Below are 21,721 nucleotides of genomic sequence, written 5' to 3'. Positions count from 1 at the left end.
TAGACAGAGACAGAGACAGAGACAGAGAGAGGGGAGAGAAAGAGGGCTGAGACATGGCCTTCTCTGCCATGTTTTTCCCATCTTCCTCTTCCTCTTCCTTATCATCTTCTTCTCCTTCCACACACAGATTGTTACCTCTCTCCAGATCATCATGTCAGCAGCGGTGGCGCCCATCTTGGACCTCAGCAAACCGACGCTTGTGTATCTCTACGGTAGCTTTCTCTCTCTCTTCCTGCATGTAGACTGTATTGTGGCTTCACAAAAGGGAAGCAAATCATCCATTAGTATGGCCAAAACAAAACCAGGGTGAACATGATTTCGTCATTTGATGGATATGGTTCTTTGGCATTAACATATGGATGTGATTCTTCCATCCATAATATATGGATGGTTCTTTCATCATAATAGTGAATGTTCCTTCACCATAAGAATGGTAATGGTAATGGATTGTTTGTTCACCACAATTATGGGAGGAAGAAACCATCCATTATTAGAAAAGAAACCATCCATTTCTATTGCATATGAATTATCCATTTACCATGGAGAATGGACCCTCCATTCGTTCCTATGGCGTATAAATCACCTACTGCTATAATGAATGAATTATCCATTATTATAGCAAATGAACCATTCATAGTGTGGCAAATAATGATGGCCTCTTGCTGTATCCTGCTGAAAATGAGAGGATGCATAGAAAGATATTTGGCGCAGAGTTGACAATGTAGAAAACAAAGATTAACATTTTATTAACAGAGCGAGCTCGTGTGCTCCTAAGCGAGGATATATAGATACAATTCGATGGGTGAAATGAGAGCTAACCCATGATATATTCTAAGGCTCGTTTACGTAAATGGATTGTTAGAACCAATGGTTAATCCATCTACCATATTCAATGCACCTCCTTTCTATTGACTGCAGATGTGAGGGTCGTTGGGTTTTCTTCACACCAAAACTGCTCTCAAGCAATTTACATACACCAATCACATCATCTGATTCAATTTGGATTTTGTCTCATCTTTTATGTGATGAACTCCATAATCATTTGACTTTATGGATTCTTGCATTATTCTCTTTGAGCTTTCCAACCATTCAGTTGCCCAAATGTTTGCATCATTTGAGTCTGTCTTTTGTTGGATCTCAATATTGCAAGTCTGGCTATCATATGATATCTGTGTTGGCTTCCCCTTAGTTGGCATCTTGATTTCTGCTAGAAGCATTGATAGCCACATTTCTTCATGTCTTGCATAGCATGCCTCCTTGTATTCTGCATTTATTGAGGACGAGAAGACACTTGGTAGCTTTTTCCTTGTCCAAGAAAATATTCTAGTCTCCAAGGAAAAACCAGAATCCGATAGTTGACCTATTGTTCCCTGGATCCTATGCGCAATTAGAATGATAACAGCACCTTGGAGGATGCATCCAAACTTGCTGTGAACTTTGAAAACACTCCCATCAATAAGCTAATTTTGCTCTTGTATTGCATAAATATAAGGGAGGCTGTTGGCCAATGTCTGATATTTATCCTGTCTCTCCCAATCTTCTACAACTTTCAGGTTGACCTCCATAAACATGAGAGAAGTGCAGCAAACCTAGATCCATCATCTTGAACTCAAATCTCAGCCTCTATGTAATTGGATCCAAATCAATCTCAATATTTCCTGAGAGAACTAGATCATCCACACACAACACATGGATCAATATTGGGAACCCAACTCTTTGGCTGGTGGTATTGTAGATTTGAGCTCATGACTCGCAAAAGACTACCTCATATCCAGCATCCTCGAACCTCGAGAATTGACAATAAATTCTGATAGATTAAGGGATTAGAAATACGATGTGTAAGCACTTTGTTTCACCCCCTTGAGTCTTCTCATATGATATCCCTTAAGTTCGAGAACGAATTCCTTGGGCTCATCCTTTGACTTGCTCCACAAACCAAGTGTTTCTCGATGCATCCACATTTGAACTCAGTTGTTAGAGACTTGCAAATCTTACGCTATCCACTTCCTTACTGGCCACAACTCCACCCTTTCTCTTTGGCAGAAAGTAGATGGGAGTAGCCCTATAGTATTGTGAGAAAAGCTGTTAATAGCAGCAACGGAATAATTGTTAGAAAAAATAGACACACAGCCAAGCTGCGAGAAGGCTGTTAGACAGCAGTAGCAAAAATAGTTGCAAAGAGTAGAGACATAGCCAAAGAGTAGAGCCTGTTTTCAAGTAGCAGCAAAAATAAAGTTCTTACAAAGAGGCTCGTATAGCCTATTTATACAAAATTGGGGAACGTGGGTGAAATGGTTGTTTGGTAGTCAAGTGACTCTTGTACTACCAAATAGGTACTAGGAATAAGAGGGAATATCTTGGAAGAAGTGGAAGAGAGAGAAGGCATTTAAAGAGTTGCAGATTCTAGAGAGAGAAGACTTTAGGTAGAGAGATAATGTAGAAGAGAGATAATAAAGATGAAAGAGAGTGCAGGTCTGGAGCTGCCACCCTCCAACACCTCCTCTCAGCTCCAGAACGGTGGTCCAACATTGAGTTGATCAATGGCTTGGGTTGGAAGTGGCTTAGTAAACAAATCGGCCACATTTTCTTGAGTAGGACAACTTGTGATTTCACTAATTCATGAACAAAATGGTAGTGCACTTCAATATGTTTTGTTCTACCATGAAATGCTGAGCTATGTGCCAATGCACATGCAGTTTGGCTGTCGGTGAAAACTGAAATAGGAAAGTCTTGTAAAACACCAATGTGACGAAACAATTGCATTAACCATAGCAACTCACAGCAAGTATCCAAGTGTGCTCGATATTCAGCTTCCATTGCTTAAGTAGAAACTGAGTTTTGCTTCTTTGATTTTCTGAGAAATTAAGCCTGAGTCTAACATAAAACAATAGCCAGATGTGGACCTTCTAGAATCAATATCACCTGCCCAATCAGCGTCGGAGTAGTCAACAAGCTCAATGCTGCCTCTAAAAGAGAGACCATAGTCGAGTGTGTTGGCCAAATACCCAAGAACTCGAATAGCTGCTTGCCAATGACTTTGTCTTGGAGCACTTGAGAATTGGCTGAGAATACTCACACTATAGGACAAATTAGGCTTGGTGTAAGTTAAGTGAAGAAGAGACCCAATTAACCTTCTATATTTCATGACATCTTCAAATATGAGAGAATCGTCTTCACGAGATAGCTTTGAGTTTGGATCCATTGGACAGGAGAGTGGCTTGCAATTTGACATGCTATAGGTCTCAAGGAGCTGCCTGAGATACCTATGTTGGTTGAGGAAGATATCACCATGTGATGACAGACCTCCGTACCTATGAAGTAATGGAGAAGTCCTAGATCAATCATTTCGAATGTGGTTTTAAGGTCAACGTGGAGGTCCTCGATTTTAGAAGTAAGGGACCCTGTAATTAGAAGATCATCAACATATAATATGACCAAAGCATAACAAATTATCTTGGGAAAAGACATAGAGATTGCTGTCAGCATAATAGTGCTGAAACCCAAGGGGAGAGAAAGAAGGTATCAATTTTGTCATGCCAAGCTTTGGGAGCTTGCTTTAAGCCATACAAGGCTTTGTCTAACCTGTAGACCATGTTTTTCCGCGCTGAAATCTCGAAACCTGGAGGTTGTTCTACATAAACTTCCTCTTTCAAGTGACCATAAGGAAGGCTAACTTGACATCCATTTGAAAGATGGGCCATTTGTTGTGAGCAGCAAGTGCAAGCGCACATCGAATAGAGGTGTACCTTGTTGTTGGAGCAAAAGTTTCCTCGTAGTCCACTCCTTCCACTTGTGAGTAGCCTTTTGCAACTAGACGTCCCTTATGCTTATCTAGAGTACCATCAGCATGGTACTTGGTCTTGAAAATCCATTTCAATCGAATGACTTGCCTATGTTGAGGCCGAGGAACCAGCTCCCATGTATGATTCCGCTCAATGGAATTAAGTTCAACTTCCATTGTTGCTTTTCACTTTGGAAGAACAAGGGCCTCTTTTGCTGTAGTGGTTTCTTGTGATTGCACAACAGTGCACACTGTAAGGCAAAGTTGCATGAGTGAAGAGGCCGTTGTAACCTGCGTGTTTTTTTCATGTTGGTCGGAGAACCAGATGTATACTCATGAAGTTCAGCATTGAAGAGATGGGAATCACGAATGGTGGCTTGAATCCACTTGGGAAGTGGTGGAACCTGGTGTGTAGAGAGAAGGGAAACGATTGGAGTTGAGGGTGAGGTTTGAATTGTTGGCGAAGTTAGATGTTGAGTAGGAGTGGGAGGAGATTGGGGGCATGAAGGTGAGACATCTTCGCCTGAAGTAGGAGATTCTGGAGTACCTGGATTTCAACCGTGAACTCAGGTGAAAGCCTAGAGTCATCCAGCTTAGATTCCACAAAATGAAAATCCCTAGAGATGACTAGGAACTTTGATTCTAAATCCCATAACCTGTAAGCTTTAGATTGTGTGCAATAACCAAGAAACTTGCATTTCTTGGTTTTGGACTCAAATTTAGTCCTTTTATGATCGGAAATGTGAACATAAGCATCATAACCAAAAAACTTTAAAATGAGAAACTGAGGGATTTACATCTGTAAATGCTTCTAGAGGGGTCATTGGAGCAACTGCTTTGTTGGGCAGCAGTTGATGATGTAGACTGCTGTGTTGACAGCGTCACCCCAAAATGAGAAAGGAAGATCAGATTGAGATAGCATTGTATGAACCATCTCTTGGACTGTCCGATTCTTCATCTCCACAACACCATTTTGTTGAGGAGTATTGGGTGTAGAAAATTGGCGAGCAATGCCTTGTTGAGAGCAAAAACAATGGAAAGCTTGGAAGATAAATTCTCCACCATTGTTGGACCTGATCTTTTGAACTTGCTTTGATGTCTCGTTCTCGACAGGAGCTACAAGAAAATAAACCCAAACCTTACGGGAGAAATTATCAATGATAAGCATGAAGTAGGGTGCACCACCAAGAGTAGTGCTTTTCATGGGACCACAATGATCCATGTGCACTAACTCCAAGATAGATGTTGCATGGTGAGTGGCTTGATAAGAGAAAGGCTCTCGATGCTGCTTGGCATGAAGACAAGCCACACATGGGGTATGGGGAATTTTGAAAATAGGAAGACCCGCAACTAGCTGTGAAGAGGAGAGCTTTTGAAGAGAATCGTAGTTGAAATGACCAAACCTAGCATGCCACAACGTGGGATTTTCTTGTCCTACCATGGTGTGAAAGCCTTGAAGAACATGAAGAAGATGAGATTTGGATTTTTCCAAGGGGCTGTCGGAACTTTTTGCGTGCCACTAGCTACAATTCGTTGGTTGTTGGTGTCAATGACTTCCAAAACTGAGCTATCAAAGTAGAGTCCATAACCTTGCTTAATGATTTGGTAGACCGAAGGTAAGTTGGCAGAGATGCGAGGCACATGTAGCACATCTTGAAGAACGACAGGTTCGTCATTTGAAGAAGTGTTAAGAAACACATTACCCACACACAAAGCCTCAATGCTTGAGGCATCTCCTCTGCACATTTGGGAGGAGCTAGGCTTTGCATCATGTAGAACGGATTTGTCATAAGTCATGTTTGGCACCACTGTCTACTAACCACTTATCAATGGTTGAGGTAGTTGGTCCAACCAAATGTGAAGAATGTGAAGAATGTTCCTCAATGCCAAGGAAAACGGTGTAGGTTGACTTTCGGTAGAAGATTTCTTAGCATTGTCCCTTTTCTTTTTCGACAATTGGGCTGAATGTGACCTTTGTAGTTGGTCCAGCCAAATGTGAAGAATGTTCCTCAATGCCAAGGAGAACTGTTTCTTTGGCTGAGTGGGCTGAGTTTGATTTTGGTGTAGGTTGACTTTCGTTAGAAGATTTCTTAGCATTGTCCCTTTTCTTTTTCCGACAATTGGGCTGAATGTGACCTTTGTAGTTGGTCCAGCCAAATGTGAAGAATGTTCCTCAATGCCAAGGAAAACTGTTTCTTTGGCTGAGTGGGCTGAGTTTGATTTTGGTGTAGGTTGACTTTCGTTAGAAGATTTCTTAGCATTGTCCCTTTTCTTTTTCTGATAATTGGGCTGAATGTGACCTTTGTAGCCACAATAATGACAAGTGAGCTCCTTGTAGGCTGAGTTGTTTGGTGGTCTTGGATTGGGTTTGTTGTAGGAGTTGCCATTTTGTGTCCACTTGCCTTTACTTTTTGCATGGAGAAGCGTTTCATTAGAAGCTTGAGCACTTTAGGGTGGCTGCGAAGAGAACCTCCTCTATAGGGTTGGGAGGGAGGCTGCAATGAAAAGAAAAAATTCCTCTTAAGGGTGGGAGAAAAGAAGATAGGTCTGTGTGCTCTTTGGCAAAAAAAAACAGGCTGAGGTTATGGAGACCTCACTGCTCTGATACCATGTGAGAAAAGCTGTTAATAGCAGCAATGGAACAGTTAGAAAAAATAGACACACAGCCAAGCTGTGAGAAGGCTGCTAGACAGCAGTAGCAAAGATAGTTGCAAAGAGTAGAGCCTGCTTACAAGTAACATAAAAAATAAAAGTTCTTACAAAAGATCTTGGTATAGCCTATTTATACAAAATTAGGGAACATGGGTGAAATGGTTGTTTGGTAGTTAAGTGACTCTTGTACTACCAAACAGGTATAATAAATGAGGAATATAAGGGAATATCTTGGAAAAGTGAAAGAGAGAGAATGCATTTAAAGCGTTGCAAATTCTAGATGGAGAAGGCATTTAAAGAGTTGCAGATTCTAGAGAGAAGAATCTTGGTAGAAAGAGAATATAGAAGAGAGATAATAAAGATGAAAGAGAGTGCAGTTCTGGAGTTGCCAACAGTTTTATCCATTATTATGGTGAATGAATTGTCTGTCATTATGGCGAAGTAAAATGAGAACCATCTATTATGGATTACAGTGAATGGGTCAATTTTTGTTCCTTTGCTAAATTGAAGATCACTATGATAAAGTATATTATGCTGGATAACTAGTGGAGATTTGGAGTTCTCAAAGAGATAAAGATCTTTAGATGGCAAATGGACTCATTATATGATTCTTTCTTTCTTTCAACATGTTATGCAAGAATGTGAAATCTTTCCAGAGGAGGATCCAAAAAGTACTTTGCCCTTGCATCTCAAGCTATCCCTCTAAATCGGTTATACTAAGAGCATTATAATGTGTTCATACAATATGTTGCGAGACATATCTAGATGTGAGTATCCAGGTGTTTTATATTTATTTTGAAAATATTATTTCTTTTGCAGAGATGCACTCTTGTCAATCCAGGTGTATTTAATGAAAAATCATTACCATCATTGAAAAATATAAAACACTCAGAACCTCAAGGACTCCTCCATCCAAAAGATTTGAAATATGTGAATTTGGGTGACTTTCGTGATACAACACGTCTTCGGATTTTTTCAGGGACTGCAAATCCATCATTGGCCCAGGTATCATAAGTGATTGGTCATTGTTATACTCCACATCTAAAATTTGAAGTAAATCAAGTTCCTCAAAGTTATCAATGCTATTATTTAACTTGGAAATAGCTATACAATACTTTCTCTGTGAATATTATATTGATTAAGATGATTGTTTTCATGGACATTATGCATAGGGGCTGCAAAGTAAGTTCATTTCCATTATGAGCCATGAAAATTCTTAAAATAGGTTTGTGGTCCAAGTGGCGCGAGCTTTTTATCATTGAAAGAGAATTCTTTTCTATCTAATCCTTAGCTTGTGTTTCTTTCCATGCTAGCCTTCATTAGTGTAAGATATGCATTACTTAATTAGTCTACAACACTATAATTTGAGTAGGAATGCCAGAAAATGTCGCTGATCATGTGTTGAAAGATTGTTGGGACATTAGTAAGCCCACATGTCATGAGTGTGTATTCAAAATTTCCATAGAGGGTTTTGAAAGGTAGTCTTCCACTCAGCCAGGTTCAATATGAACCTGGTTGCAGATGCCATATAGGTTGATCTCGGAAAAGACTCTCCAAGTCTGGATACAGTTGAGAAGCTCATGGATCACAGTGGTAAGGAATACCAATCATTGGCAAACTCGATCGGGCCGTTGGGATGCAACAGAGTGCTTGGCAGTAAGTGCTAAAAAGAAAAAGAAAAAAAGTCTATGCGTATCAATCTACAATGCTAAGTGTAGAAGGAGATTTGCTGGTATATAGATTTTGTTTTGATCACATAGTTGAAACAAAGCTGTAGTGATCTGTATTTCTTTTTGGGAAACAAGATGGGTGGCTGGGGAAGGGCCTTAGAGTGGTGGATGAAGCCTTTTCCAAGATTTTTGCTAATGTATGTGCAGAGGACGATGGGCATGGGCTCTGAAAGCTTGTAGATTGGTCCAAATGGAGAGAAAGTGATTCGGGCCCCTCATTTAGACACATTGGAAAAATTGCTATATTTTGTTAGGAGTGAGGTTGACATAATGGGCTCCAAAGGGTGGGTGGGCATGTTGAGGATGATATATAACGAAAAGTGTCAAGCATCACAGAAAAACGGAGTCGCCACAAAAGCATAAATCCAGCTACGTTCCTTGGTCAAAACCAGAGTGGTGAGCGCATAAGCCTGAAGATGCTGCATGGAAACAGGAAGGAATTAAGGTAGGCGAGGGACATGAAGAAATAATACTTAAGACAAAAAACATGAATGAATCCAGGGACAGAAACAAGAGTGGGAATGTCTCGGAGAGTCCTATGTGAATAGAAGCATCAGCCTGAAGAGGAATGGTGGGCATAAGACTTCGAGGAAACAAGAGATTCTGTAGGAATGAAAATAAGGACCCAGAGATGGGAGTGGAAGCAGGATGAGGCACCCAACACTCTTGGCAGGGTGGATGGTCAAGCTCGCCAATCCACCATTAGATTGTGAAACTCAAGCCACTGCAAACCAATGATACTAGGATGAGTTTTAAGGGTGATCTCTTCCTAGTGCAAGCTGACATGGAGAGATAGAGAGACTGTCTCCTGTATAATTGTGTCGCAGGAGAGTGAGGCCATCAATAACCTCAACTAGGGCAAGGACAAATTTTTTCACGACCAATAACCTCAATAACCTCAGCAGGATGTAGCCCTGGAATTGAATCCGGTTTTGAGTAATTTGAGAACATTCACAGTTTTTGATCAGCTTCCTGTACCATATTTTCTTATATAATGTGCCTTAGTTTGACTGTTTATGGAGATCGCTACCTTTCTGGTCTTGTGCCTGTACCCTAGTGGTAAGCCATAATTTTATTTATCCTTGTACCAATAGTCAAATATCATGAATTGCACCAATTGCAGAATGTAAGGGTTGAACACATGACCTTTTGGTTTCTGTTAGACAGCCTTAGCAACTGAGCTACATCTATCAGGTCTAGACATTTCTTCCTCTCGACTTACTTTGCATTGCTGTCCTACAGACACCAAAAGGTCATGTGTTCAATCCTTACATTCTGCAATTGGTGCAATTCATGATGTTTGACAATTTGTAAGTTGGTCAATAAAATTATGGCTTACAGCTTGTGGCTGAGTGGTGGTATACAGTAAGCTCTATTTACCTATGTATAGCTGACCGTTCTTAGGGTCTCAGTAAGTTGGTGAGTACTTTCCTAGTGAGACTATGAAGCATACTATCTCTCCATTTCCTTGTTCTCACCATGTGCTTTATTTGGAGTTACACAGGGCTGAAATTTTAACAACTGTGATGATGATTGATTCTTGTCTCAAGTTAGATAACCTCTAAAAAAAGAGGGGAAGGAAATAATATTCGTTAAACCCCCCAAAATACCATACTGAACATGCAACTGGGGCTTTTGAAAACAAAATTCATTAAAAACTGACTTTGTAAGAAATTGTTAGAAAGAAATTCAAATAGTAAGAAGCATAAATTTTTTGATCAATATATTTTAATATTTCTGTTTACAAAAGCTCTAGTGTACTTTAAATATGATACTTTGTGAGGTTTTCCCAGTGATGGTTATTTCCTTGCCCCTCTTCTTTTGTAGAGGTTATCGAAATTTAGAAAATAATCACTCATCATTTCATTTTTACTCATACTTACTAAAATTTCAGTGCTTATTATCTTTGAAAACAAGGTTACTGCCAAATAACCTCTAAAAAAAAAGCAAGGAATGCCTTCAACTTCTGAAAAGTGCCATTCCCAGCAGTAGTGCGAACATTTCACCCTTCCACTAAAACTGAGGACGACAGGAAGTTTCTTGGATCTGTTATGTTAAGGACAATTAGGCTTGGAAGGAGATGGGGTTCTTACTAATTCTTTTCCCAAGCGATTGATTAATTCTCAATTTCAATATGGTCACCAATTATGAATGAAGAAGAGATTAAGAGTAAGACATAAAAGAGAAAAAGAGGTTAAAACAATTCTCTCACTCATGCAAAGGAATTAAAACTTGACCTAAGGAAAATGTCTGGTATTCTTCATGAAATGAGGTTTTTATACAAGGCCATGGTTTCACACTGCATGGCAACAACCCTAGGTCTTTGGCATGTCCATGAAAAAAAATACAAAGGTGGGCTAGTTACTACTAGAAAGACATAGAAAATAACTAATGAGGAACATAAATTATATAATGGTGATGTTTAATTTAGCATTTAGCATGGTCACTAATCAAATAGCTATGTAATGAACATTTACATGCTTGTAAAGTGTGACAAAGTTGATAGATGGAAAAATTCCATGAAATAAGATGGTTTTCTAAGTGTAGTGAGAGTGAAGGGGAATACTCATGAGGACTTGTGGGTTGTCGTTTTGCTACATCTGATTCTGGAAATTTACAGGAGATTGCTTGCTACATGGGCCTTGATCTCAGCAAGATCAACATCAAAAGGTTTGCAGATGGAGAAATCTATGTTCAACTTCAAGAGAGTGTCCGAGGTTGTGATGTTTTTCTGGTGCAGCCAACATGTCCACCTGCAAATGAGAATTTGATGGAGCTTTTGATAATGATTGATGCATGCCGACGTGCCTCTGCAAAAACAGTTACAGCAGTTATTCCATATTTTGGTTATGCAAGAGCGGATCGTAAGGTATAATAGATTTCAAATTGTGCTACAATTATATAGAAAAGTCGAAACAAGAAAAGCCATTGCAAAAAACCATTTATGGTTTTTGGGAGTTATCCTTGATAAATTATTTTTCATATCCATGTTGTATAGTTTGACCCATGACTATGATTTGCACTTGTTTTGCTATTCCTTATATGCATGGTTTGCAGTTTGGCGCGCTGTTTTTTATACTAGCTGACCCTGATTAACCCACAAAGAAACCAAAAGTACTATCAATACCTCAAGATGGGAAACTCAATATCTATCTATATCTATATCTATATATATGTAATATATCTATATATATATATATATATACACCCAATTTCAACTTAGATGAAAATCCATCAACATTTGTTCCATGTGAGATTTGAACATTGACACCCGTTGAATATGATACAGAAAGCCAATTACACCTTAGGTGAACTTCTGACAGCATGTGTTTCAAGAAAGATTCAAACCATTGAAGTCAATGTAGATACTTTTCTACCCTATGAAATACTTTGTTCCTTGATCTCAATTGAGCAGATCCCTCCCATTTCCCGTCTCTTCGTTTGGCTCTGCCTACTGAGGATTCCATTGGTCAAATGCCTCTCCAGCATTGCTTTATGCTAGCCCTTGTGTTTCACTGGGCAACGGCATCATTTTTATGATGGTTATGATGATGGATCGAACAAAATGATGGCGATGATGGTTTATGATAGGAATGATGAGAGTGGAATAATGAGCAGCTATAGTGAACTCTCTCTACTTTCTTGCTCGTGGGCCTCATGTTCTCCCCTGCATTTTTTTTCGCCCTGCTATTATATTCCTTCTTCAAATGATTGGATTTAGAAACCACCTCTCCTTTCATTAGTTGACTCTCCCTCCAATTAACTGCTTTCCTCTTATTCTAATGTTTTCAACATTTCAATTCCGCATTTTCAAGTTTGACACTTGCATTTCCACTCACAGATGTGTGCATGTACAGACACACATACAAAATATATTTGCACACAATGCACAAGTTAAAAGGAACATACACATACACAACATTAGCATTAAAGTGTGCACACACTTATTCACATGTGCACATACATTCAACGCACATGAATATAAATCTCAACCACAATATGACCACCGCAGAAAATCATCCATTAGTTGGTAACTCAAAATCTTGTGTTTAATTGTACAGCTAATGTGAACACAAATTAACACAAACCTCCCCCGGACAGATTTCAAATCTCATTAGGCTTGAGTTTTTCAATATCAATACTATTATTGCATGGCATCAATTATGGAACTTTTTTTTCAAATGTCTAATGACATAGACATACTTCTCAGACACATGGTCGTGAATCAATCGCTGCGAAGCTTGTTGCAAATTTGATTACTGAAGCTGGGGCAAATCGTGTCCTTGCATGTGATCTTCATTCTGGGCAATCTATGGGTTATTTTGATATACCGGTAGATCATGTTTATGGGCAGGTATGAACTCTTGCTATCTTATTTTGAATATATATATATATGTGTGTGTGTGTGTGTGTGTGCGTTTATGTGTATATGTATGTGTATTGGCTGATTCATTTTGTTGATTCATTGGTTTTCAAATTAGCCTGTCATATTGGATTATTTAGCGAGCAAGATGATATCATCGCAAGATTTAGTGGTTGTCTCTCCTGATGTTGGCGGTGTTGCACGAGCTCGAACTTTTGCAAAGAAACTATCAGATGCACCTCTGGCCATTGTCGATAAACGTCGACAAGGGCATAATGTGGCAGAGGTATATTATTTTATTTAAAAGTCTGTATGTTACTCAGAGAAATTTAAAATTGATTCAAAATAGGCCTTATAATGTTTATACCAAGATTGATAAATATTAGAGGGCCCATTTTGAATCAATTTTTAATTTCTCCGAGAAACACGTTAGGAGTAGTACAATCTGTGTTTGAAACATGACCATATGTTTAGTTCAAAATTTTTATTTTTTTGAATGATTGTTTTTAGCTTTTTTCCCTGTTTTTGACTAATCCATTTTCCTACTGGATAAGATGTTGATGCTGGCTGTAAATTCTTAGGTAATGAATCTTATAGGAGATGTAAAAGGGAAGGTTGCAGTTATGGTCGATGACATGATAGACACAGCTGGTAAGCATACTCTTGAATTCTTTATAGGTATTTTGTTTTAATGTTTATATATAACTAAAGTACATGGAATGTTATCTAATTGATATCATGACACAGGGACAATAACTAACGGAGCTGCGCTTCTTCATCAAGAAGGTGCACGTGAGGTGTATGCCTGCAGTACTCATGCAATCTTCAGGTTGGTTATTGCTAATGTTAAAACACGCAAGTGAAGAAGCTAGGAACTGTCTACATCAAGAGGAAGTATTCTTTATTTGGAAAAAATTCAAAATGATTTCTTTTTTGTAGTTATTTTTCTCCTAAATATAGTGGTTCATCTTGATGATGCAAAATAGGCTAGCTTCTATTGTGTTTTACGCCATTGAGATTGCGTTATCTACACCATATTTACCAAGAGACTGTTTTGTACATTTAACATCCTAGTATTATAATCTGGAGTATACCCCCCTCCAAATATTATCCTTCATAGTACGAAAGTCACTATTTGAGGCTTTTTGGCAACATTTAGAAACTCTGGGGGATATATCTGAAATACACTGAAACATTTACAAACTCTTTCTTAAAAACTATTACTATTAGGCCATACTCCCTATGGGATTTTAAACATTACTCTAGGGTATATCTCTAAGTTTCTAAAGAAAACCTCCCTTAATACAAAAGTTACGTCTTGAAGGGGATGATGTTTTGGCAACTTTCGGGAACTTATGGATAAAGCTGGTGTTTTCTGAAAAAGAGTTTAATGTAATTTTCTCTATCTATTATTACAGTTAGAATAAAAAAGAATGTTAAACTCTGCAGCCCTCCTGCGATTGAACGACTATCTGGCGGCCTTTTTCAAGAAGTTATCATCACAAACACAATCCCGGTGAAAGAGGAAAACTATTTTCCACAACTAACAGTATTGTCTGTAGCAAACCTCCTTGGTGAGACAATTTGGCGTGTTTACGATGACAGCTCAGTGAGCAGCATTTTTCAATAGAGAGCAATATCTAGCATATAAAGAAACAGTCACTAATTTTGCATCACTACCACAGGAAAGCATAACAATTTTTGCATTCACTTCCAATTCATGAGAGGAATTCAAAGGAGTGTTATGAGCCCTATTCTATCAGTAGAGCATGGATAGCATGTCGTGTGTGGATTTGGTGTGCTCTTTATAATGTTTTATAATTGGGAACGTATGCATCATTGCAAAAGGTTATACATACTGATCAAATTTATTCTTGGAAACATGACCTTGAGAGTCCGGGATGTATCTTTTGGTTCAGCAAGATGTTGAAATAAAGTTGTTTTTGTTGGAGCATTTGCTCCTTTACTTTCGTTATCAGACATATCCTTAGCCCAGCACTTAGTCTATTTTATGATGAAATTAACCAAGTGGTATCATTCGGCCTTTGGAGAAGCCCTAATTTGCTATAATTATTCAAACCAGTACTCCACTCAATTGTGAAGTATAATAGGAAATGTGATATAGGATGCGCTTGTTGATTGAATAGAGATGCAAATCAGCCAAGTAGAAGCTGTAAGAAGATTGTTTATTTATTTATTACTTCATGTAAAGATTCCATGTACAATGCGTGGAGTAAATAAAATATACATGCGTAACTTGCCTAAAAAGGAAATTTTATTTTGTACACTTGGTTATGAAGTTTTGATATATATTATGTCAATTATTTTGACTTTTTGGTTGTCTATGGTTAATCTTTCCATCATTCGGATATGTTTTTTTAAATAATGTAACTTCAAATTTGCTTTAAAATATGGACAAATTCACTACCATGTACTGTTCATATCCTTGGAGGTCTTATATATACTGGTGGTGTTGATGTTACTAGGTTGTATTTCACTATGGTCTAAATTGGCAGGGTTGCTATTTGTTGCTTCTAAGCGAGCCTTGGTTATGCTCGGCACGTGTTAATATCCACACCAAGCATATTTCTTGGAGCTTCATATGGAATCATGGCTCTTCGAGAAGTGACCACACAAGCTTTGATGTATGTAGCACTATTGAGGCCCTCTACAAAACAATTTGTTTTTTTGGATGATGGAAGGCTTTACCACATGATAAACGTGCATATAGGATGTTTGAGTCATTCAAAAGGATGTTGCTTGTGCATAGTACCTCATTCAACATGGATCACCCATAAAATCGTAATGACAATGCTTGCCCATATCAAAAACATTGGCAACGTTAAGTTGTATCAATTGGGGAGCAAAAGGGCAGGCAGTTCCATCAATTGATGGTGGCTAAATCTGAATGTAAATTTCCCATTGGTAATAGTGCCCCTATTTGTGGTTGTTTCTTGCCCCCCACTTTAGGTACCCAATTTATTGAGAATGGAACAAGAAGGGAAAGCATATATCTATCGTCTAAATCCTCATGTTTGAAATATGTAAAATACAAAACAGGCTTGTCTCAATCTTGAAGAGAAACATGAATTTTTGTGGAGATAGGATAAGGAAAACATGAATTCATGTTAGATGGCATGTTGATCTTTTCTTCCTTGATTTAAGTGGATGCACTTGTGAATACACTCTATATGGACAAGATAACACACATGTATTTGGTGGTTGTGTGCATCAGAACATACGGTTAATTTTTCTCGTTCAATTTTCATAAGAAAGGATTTATAATAGTGTATTTAGTTAGTTAAGTGTCTACACGTGCACTATTTTGCGTGCATGTGCATGTGTTCATGGATATGCTTGATTTTGTGAGTATATGTGCAAATGACCTGTGGTTTGAGGAATTGTTTTTTATGTGTTATGTGCAGCCTTTTGTTGACATGGGCTCATATGAACTCACTCGTGCGAATGTGTGTGCAAAGTAGTTGTGTATGTGAAGTAGTGTATAAATTTGTGAATGTTGATATATTTGTGTTAGTTTATATGTGCTCTCAAGAGCATAGTCTTGTGAATGTGTTTGTGTTATACATATATGTAATGTGTATGTGCCTACATGTATATATGTGCCCACATGTATGTGAGTGTAGTTGTGTTTGTGTATGTGCTTGTGCTTGTGCATGTATATTTGTAGATTTGTGTTTGTATGTATGTGTTAGTTGAATTTTAAGGGGGAGGGGAGATGTAGAAATTTGGAAGGTATATGTATCTTATTGAAAAGGAGGTGTTTTGGGAACATAAGTTCCCTTGCTTTGTGGTAGTTAGGGTATAGCTCTCGAGGGGTGGGTGTGAATAGGAAAAAAGGGGAAATGAGAATGTTGAGTGGGTGTGAAGCCCAGGCTTGGAAACACAAAGTTGTAGCCTTGGCATGGTATGTAGGCAATTGACGCCAAGCAACAACACAAGAGTTGCACTTTGTCAGTTGCTCCTTCTTTCTTTGTTGTAGTTTGAAGAATAATCATTTGTTGCTCATAAGCCTTCTTTTTCGCCCAAATCCAAATAATCCATAGGTGAAGCCAATTTGGGATTGCCCTAGATACGAAAAGGGGCGCAAGTATGTTTTAGGGGTCCCTAGGTCTGATTTAGGGTCTAGGAGCTGACAAATTTGATTGAAGTTTCACTTCCAATGCTCATATTCTGAGTTCAAACTTTCAATACTTGTAGGAGTGGATCAATGATACAGTGTTGATACTCAAACATGCATATGTAAATATCACTTTTTGATGACCGTGTCCATTCACATACACATGTATCACTATAGAACTTGTGATTCATTGCCGCCTAATATTCGGTTTGTTGATAAGCCTTGGGTGCTTGATTCCCAAATTTCTTGAACATAGCAATGAGCTTTGTCGCACATTATATAGCTTTCAAGACCTCCTTCGTCAAATAAAAATAATGTTTTCTTCTTTTTAGTATGCACCATTGCCTTTTCTTTTGGCATGCCCTTATTATTATTCTTGCATGTACATTGATGCTAGCAAAAGTTTCACTAATATGATTGTATATTTCTCACCCTTCATTGTTGCGGCTTACAAATTATAGCTCATCTTTTTCCTCCATCCTCTTTTGTGAGCTTTATGACACTTTTTTCCAATTTAAACTCTTAGCATTTGAACTATTTTATGATATTTACTTAATCTTTATAGCCTCTTTTTCTCCCATATACATATCTGCATAATCTTAACCTATTATGAAACTTGACGTTTAGGAGATTTTCCCCTTTCACACCTGCCATATCATGACATCAATCCTAGAACCACCAAAAGCGAAGACTTGGGTTGCTACCCTTTTGAGATGACGAGACTAGTTTCATACACCTCATAAAGGTAAATATTAAACAATGTTACCACTCCAATAATATTGTGATCAAGAGTGAAATTTTGTTAGTAGAACTAATTGGGTAATGCTAAGATGGGCAAATGCAATGGTAAATCTCCACAACCCCAATGGTTTGACAACATCTTGAGGGTTTAGCTTTTAGGGTCTAGGGGTATCATATGAACACCCTTCACCATATACGATGTTGAGTACCATATTACTTTTGTAGTAACCATATCGGCCAACTAGGTAGCATATGATTGCATGTTAAGACAATCTTTCCTTTGCATAAGTTAGCTTGTATTATACTTAAGAAACAATGTTCTCCATATGAGAATAAATAACAACTTATCGAGTGCAAATGCACATTTAGAACTTACACGAATAAAAAGCTAGCATTTCTCATGGATGACCATAATATTTGAGGGGGGGTTACTAGCATGGGAAGCAGACAAAGATGAAGATTATATCATAGACAAACGAATATGGTTTCGACCTCATGATACCCATTTTCTGAATCAAGGTATGATTCTATCTTGAAGTTGGTGATATGCTCGCTATTGCCAAATATGGAATGCGCCATATTGGAACCTAGTGTATGATAATAATTTAGTAATCCTTGATTGGTTCATGATAGATTCATCTCATGCACTTTTAAACACCAATACCTTGTGATCAACATTGGAGAGCACACAAAGCCTAATAAAAGACACCTCATAAATAGTATAAAAGAAATGGTCATGGTAACAAAGCCTCATAAAAGACACCTTCAATAAATGGGGAGATATCATAATGCAATGAATAAAACACAAGCCCAAGAGACAAACTTCAAAGGAAATTAACAACTCACTTGGAAACTTACCCCAACGCTGTCACTAAAATATAGAAAGTGCAAGAATATGTGAGCCTTGTCCAAGAGGAGCAACACCAACGAGTTTCTAATGAAGTACGAAACTTAGGGTATGACCAATAAAACACAAGCCCAAGAGACAAACTTCAAAGGAAATTAACAACTCACTTGGAAACTTACCCCAACGCTGTCACTAAAATATAGAAAGTGCAAGAATATGTGAGCCTTGTCCAAGAGGAGCAACACCAACGAGTTTCTAATGAAGTACGAAACTTAGGGTATGACCAATAAGAACAAAGGATTAAATACCATAACCAAACAATGTTAGTAGTTCAACACAAGGCGAAGACAAGGTTAATTACTCATTATGGAAGTTTAAGATGGTTGGACCTATGAATTTGGAATATGAAGACCTAGATCATATCTTAGCCAAACAAGTTTTATGGTTGAAAAGCTTTTGAGGCTACATCCTAAACCCTTGACATGATGTGTTGAAGACAGTTAGACTCAAGCTTTGTGCTAGATATGGGGAAGCTATTGTCCCTATACTACAAGGCAACAAAGTTCTTGAAAAGACTCCTGAAAACATCAACCAATAGATGCCTAGTAGTGTTGTCATTCAAGGCCAACAACACTAATTTTACCCTTCTTTTGACATTAAATGGAGTTAGCATCCATTAATAACTAACACAAGTGTGGGAGTTAGTATTGTAACCATTTTGGGGTAGTCCCAAAATGGTAAACACAATTGTAAATTTGTGATTGGAAAATGGTTCCAACCAAAAGTAAAAAGGAGTGATCATTAACCACAACTTTGAGATATGTGGGGTAGATAACTACCTCACCATTGAGATTACGTGGTCACCACCCATGCTTCCTTCTTTCTACACACTCCCAAATGTGTGGCACACTAGAACTTCCAAAAGGATCATTGGCTCCCTCCAACTCAAAATGCACCCCCCAAGAGCAACACACTATCCATACAACCACACATAAAATTGCAATCATAGACCCCTTAAAGAGCAACACAACATGTTTAGAAGAGAAGCACACCACCCATTCCACATAGGCATGCTTGACTAAGGAGCATGCACCTCTATTGAAGCATGTGGTCAAAAGATCCTATACTCGAAAATGAGCATCCAATCAAGAGAATCCTCGTCTTGACAGAGGTGGGCCCAATGGTGCTAATTGTGCTCTCCTTATCAAGTGTGGAAGCATAACAATGGTTTAAAGATTGAAAGGATGGACTAGTTCTCAAATGGGATGGATGGTCACGTTCATTTAGGAATCCTAGATCGTAAGGTAGGGGATGCAATGGCCATCGGGGCAATGGACAATGTTGTGATGTGAGGTGTGTATGTGTGTGTGTGTGCGCGCACACACACACACGCATGCGAAGATAGATTTCCATTGTTGAAATGAATTTATCATGACTAAATGACATCCTTTATGGTTTTCCAATAGAGTTTATCAACTCCAATTTCTGAACATAAACTAAGAAATCCAATATCACATGGAAATACTTCGACTTGCTATGTAGCAAATTTATGAGCTATGGAGATCCCTTCTATCAAAGTTGATTTGAGCAACATATATATATATATATATATATATTAGATAAGCCCCACTGAACACATCTTTCTCTTTATTGTGGCCGAGTGCCCCAACAAACAAGGAAGCAAATCCTCAACAATGAGTAATAAAGCGGTCAAGCCCCAAGATGAAAGCAGGTCAAGTTTGGTAGGCAAATGATTGATGCCAACTTGGGTTCAGTAAGCAAGCAAGAATACACTAGGATAGGTGCATTAGTCCTGAATGAAGTTATATATGCTCTTTGTTAGATCATCCTTCATTCACCTTTTGTTTTCAACATGTGTTGCCCACCAAAACAAATTTTGAAGTAGATGCCCTTTTGCTTTTTCTTTGCTTCGATATGATATTATATTTGCAACACTCATGTGACACAATTGATGACAAAGGAAGGCAAAAAGCACATATTGAGTTGAAAATGTTGGATTTTCTTGAATTATACATAAAACGATAATTTTTTTAGTACTTCGTTCGATATATGTGTTTGTGATAATGATAATGTCAACATGTTTTTTACCATGTATCCATATTTCTTCATTCAATTGTAAGAATTGTTGATCATAAATTATTATGTTTTGGTCTCATCATCAACAAGAGATAGTATGTCAAATACGGTTTTGGACAATTGTCCTATCAAATGTAATTCTACTACGCACCAATATGGCAAAGATGATAATATGCCTCGTTATACTATTTCCAAAACCTTTCTATATAATGTTTACTAACATCTTGTTTTATAATTCCCACAACATTGGCAATAATATTTAGAAACATCGTGTTCGTAATTCTGATACTTGGTGTAACATATTCATGTTACAATGAAAATCATTTTGAATCGTAAATCCGTGGTAAAACTTGATAAAATAATCATGACAAAGGTAGTTGTTAGTCATGCAAGTTCAACTTTGATGAAAAATCGAATCTTATTTACTAATGAAGTTGCTCACCTCTTTGTTTTTTGGTTATATAAATGATATTATACCTTCTTGATTTTCACTTTCTCCATATGGAATGTACTACGAAGATGCACTTTATCACCATTTCACTTAGTTTTCTTAAAGCATATTTACGACTTAAAATTTTTATTGGATTCAACATTGAACTTGGATCCATAAGCAACCAAGTTTTTTGTCGTGGTTGAAAAGGGCATTAAAAGAAGAAATTCTGACATCCAAACTATTTTGGCACATGTTGTCATGCCTCCACTTGGTATGCGGTTCATGTGATGTCGTGATATTTTCTACCTTGAATAATGGATGGAAATGGGCATGGATATAAGACATTAAAATACTGAAAGGAACTGTCTTTATGAGTTTATCTTGTTTTTTGTCATAAATCTATCATGTGATCATCAACTTGGCTGATATATGTGATCAACTAGGGGGTCATGGGAAGCAATGCATATATGTTTTGAGAAACCTTGTTTGATTACTAGAAAATTCGAAATGTGGAATATCTTGTAGCAAGTATAGGCTAGTGGGGAAGGAAAGCATATAAATATAGATTATTCTAGAATTGTTACCGCCTTTTACAAAGCAAATCCCCACATTAAATCTCAAGAATGGAAGCCAAACCATAGGTTTAATAAGAGCTAATAGTTAACAAAGCAATTAGTTTAGGGTTTGGCAAGCCTAATATACCTCAAATTACCCCACACTATTAAAATAGAGTTTACATTTGAAAAGGTGATTCACTCCCCCTACACATGCATACCTAGAAGAAGGGAATTGTCTCATTGCCAATGACGTAGGGTGCCTAAGAATGAGTAACAACTCTATATAGAAGGGGGTAAATGTTAGTGAATGTATATTTAACTAAATGTATATTTACATTCGCAAAAATGTTTCCCCCGTAAGAATCCTTTATTACATAATTGG

General features: G+C 37.8%; 1 protein-coding gene across 1 annotated transcript; it reads left to right on the top strand.

Moving 5' to 3' along the window:
- Positions 1-7: 7 nt before the first annotated feature.
- On the top strand, positions 8-14,165 carry LOC147853777 (ribose-phosphate pyrophosphokinase 1). Its single transcript, XM_087332322.1, has 8 exons — positions 8-212; positions 7,253-7,438; positions 10,784-11,032; positions 12,374-12,517; positions 12,645-12,812; positions 13,108-13,177; positions 13,274-13,355; positions 13,976-14,165. Exons 1-8 carry the CDS (start codon positions 54-56, stop codon positions 14,154-14,156), a joined length of 1,239 nt encoding a protein of 412 aa, XP_087188448.1. The 5' UTR covers positions 8-53; the 3' UTR covers positions 14,157-14,165.
- Positions 14,166-21,721: the final 7,556 nt, after the last annotated feature.

This window comes from Azolla caroliniana, unplaced genomic scaffold (assembly GCF_043228905.1).
Source record: "Azolla caroliniana isolate FFs.n. ecotype wild unplaced genomic scaffold, voAzoCaro1.0.p SCAF_16, whole genome shotgun sequence".
In the NCBI taxonomy this organism is placed as follows: domain Eukaryota; kingdom Viridiplantae; phylum Streptophyta; class Polypodiopsida; order Salviniales; family Salviniaceae; genus Azolla; species Azolla caroliniana.
Note: the sequence above shows the minus strand (reverse complement) of the source record. Positions and strands in the feature narration are given on the sequence as shown.

Bases quoted from the DNA above. Each gene is read 5' to 3' on its own strand.
- LOC147853777 (XM_087332322.1), top strand. From the start codon at position 54: ATGGCCTTCTCTGCCATGTTTTTCCCATCTTCCTCTTCCTCTTCCTTA. The intron at 213-7,252 runs GTAGCTTTCTCT...TTTCTTTTGCAG, and splicing joins GACGCTTGTGTATCTCTACG to AGATGCACTCTTGTCAATCC. The intron at 12,813-13,107 runs GTATATTATTTT...GTAAATTCTTAG, and splicing joins AAGGGCATAATGTGGCAGAG to GTAATGAATCTTATAGGAGA.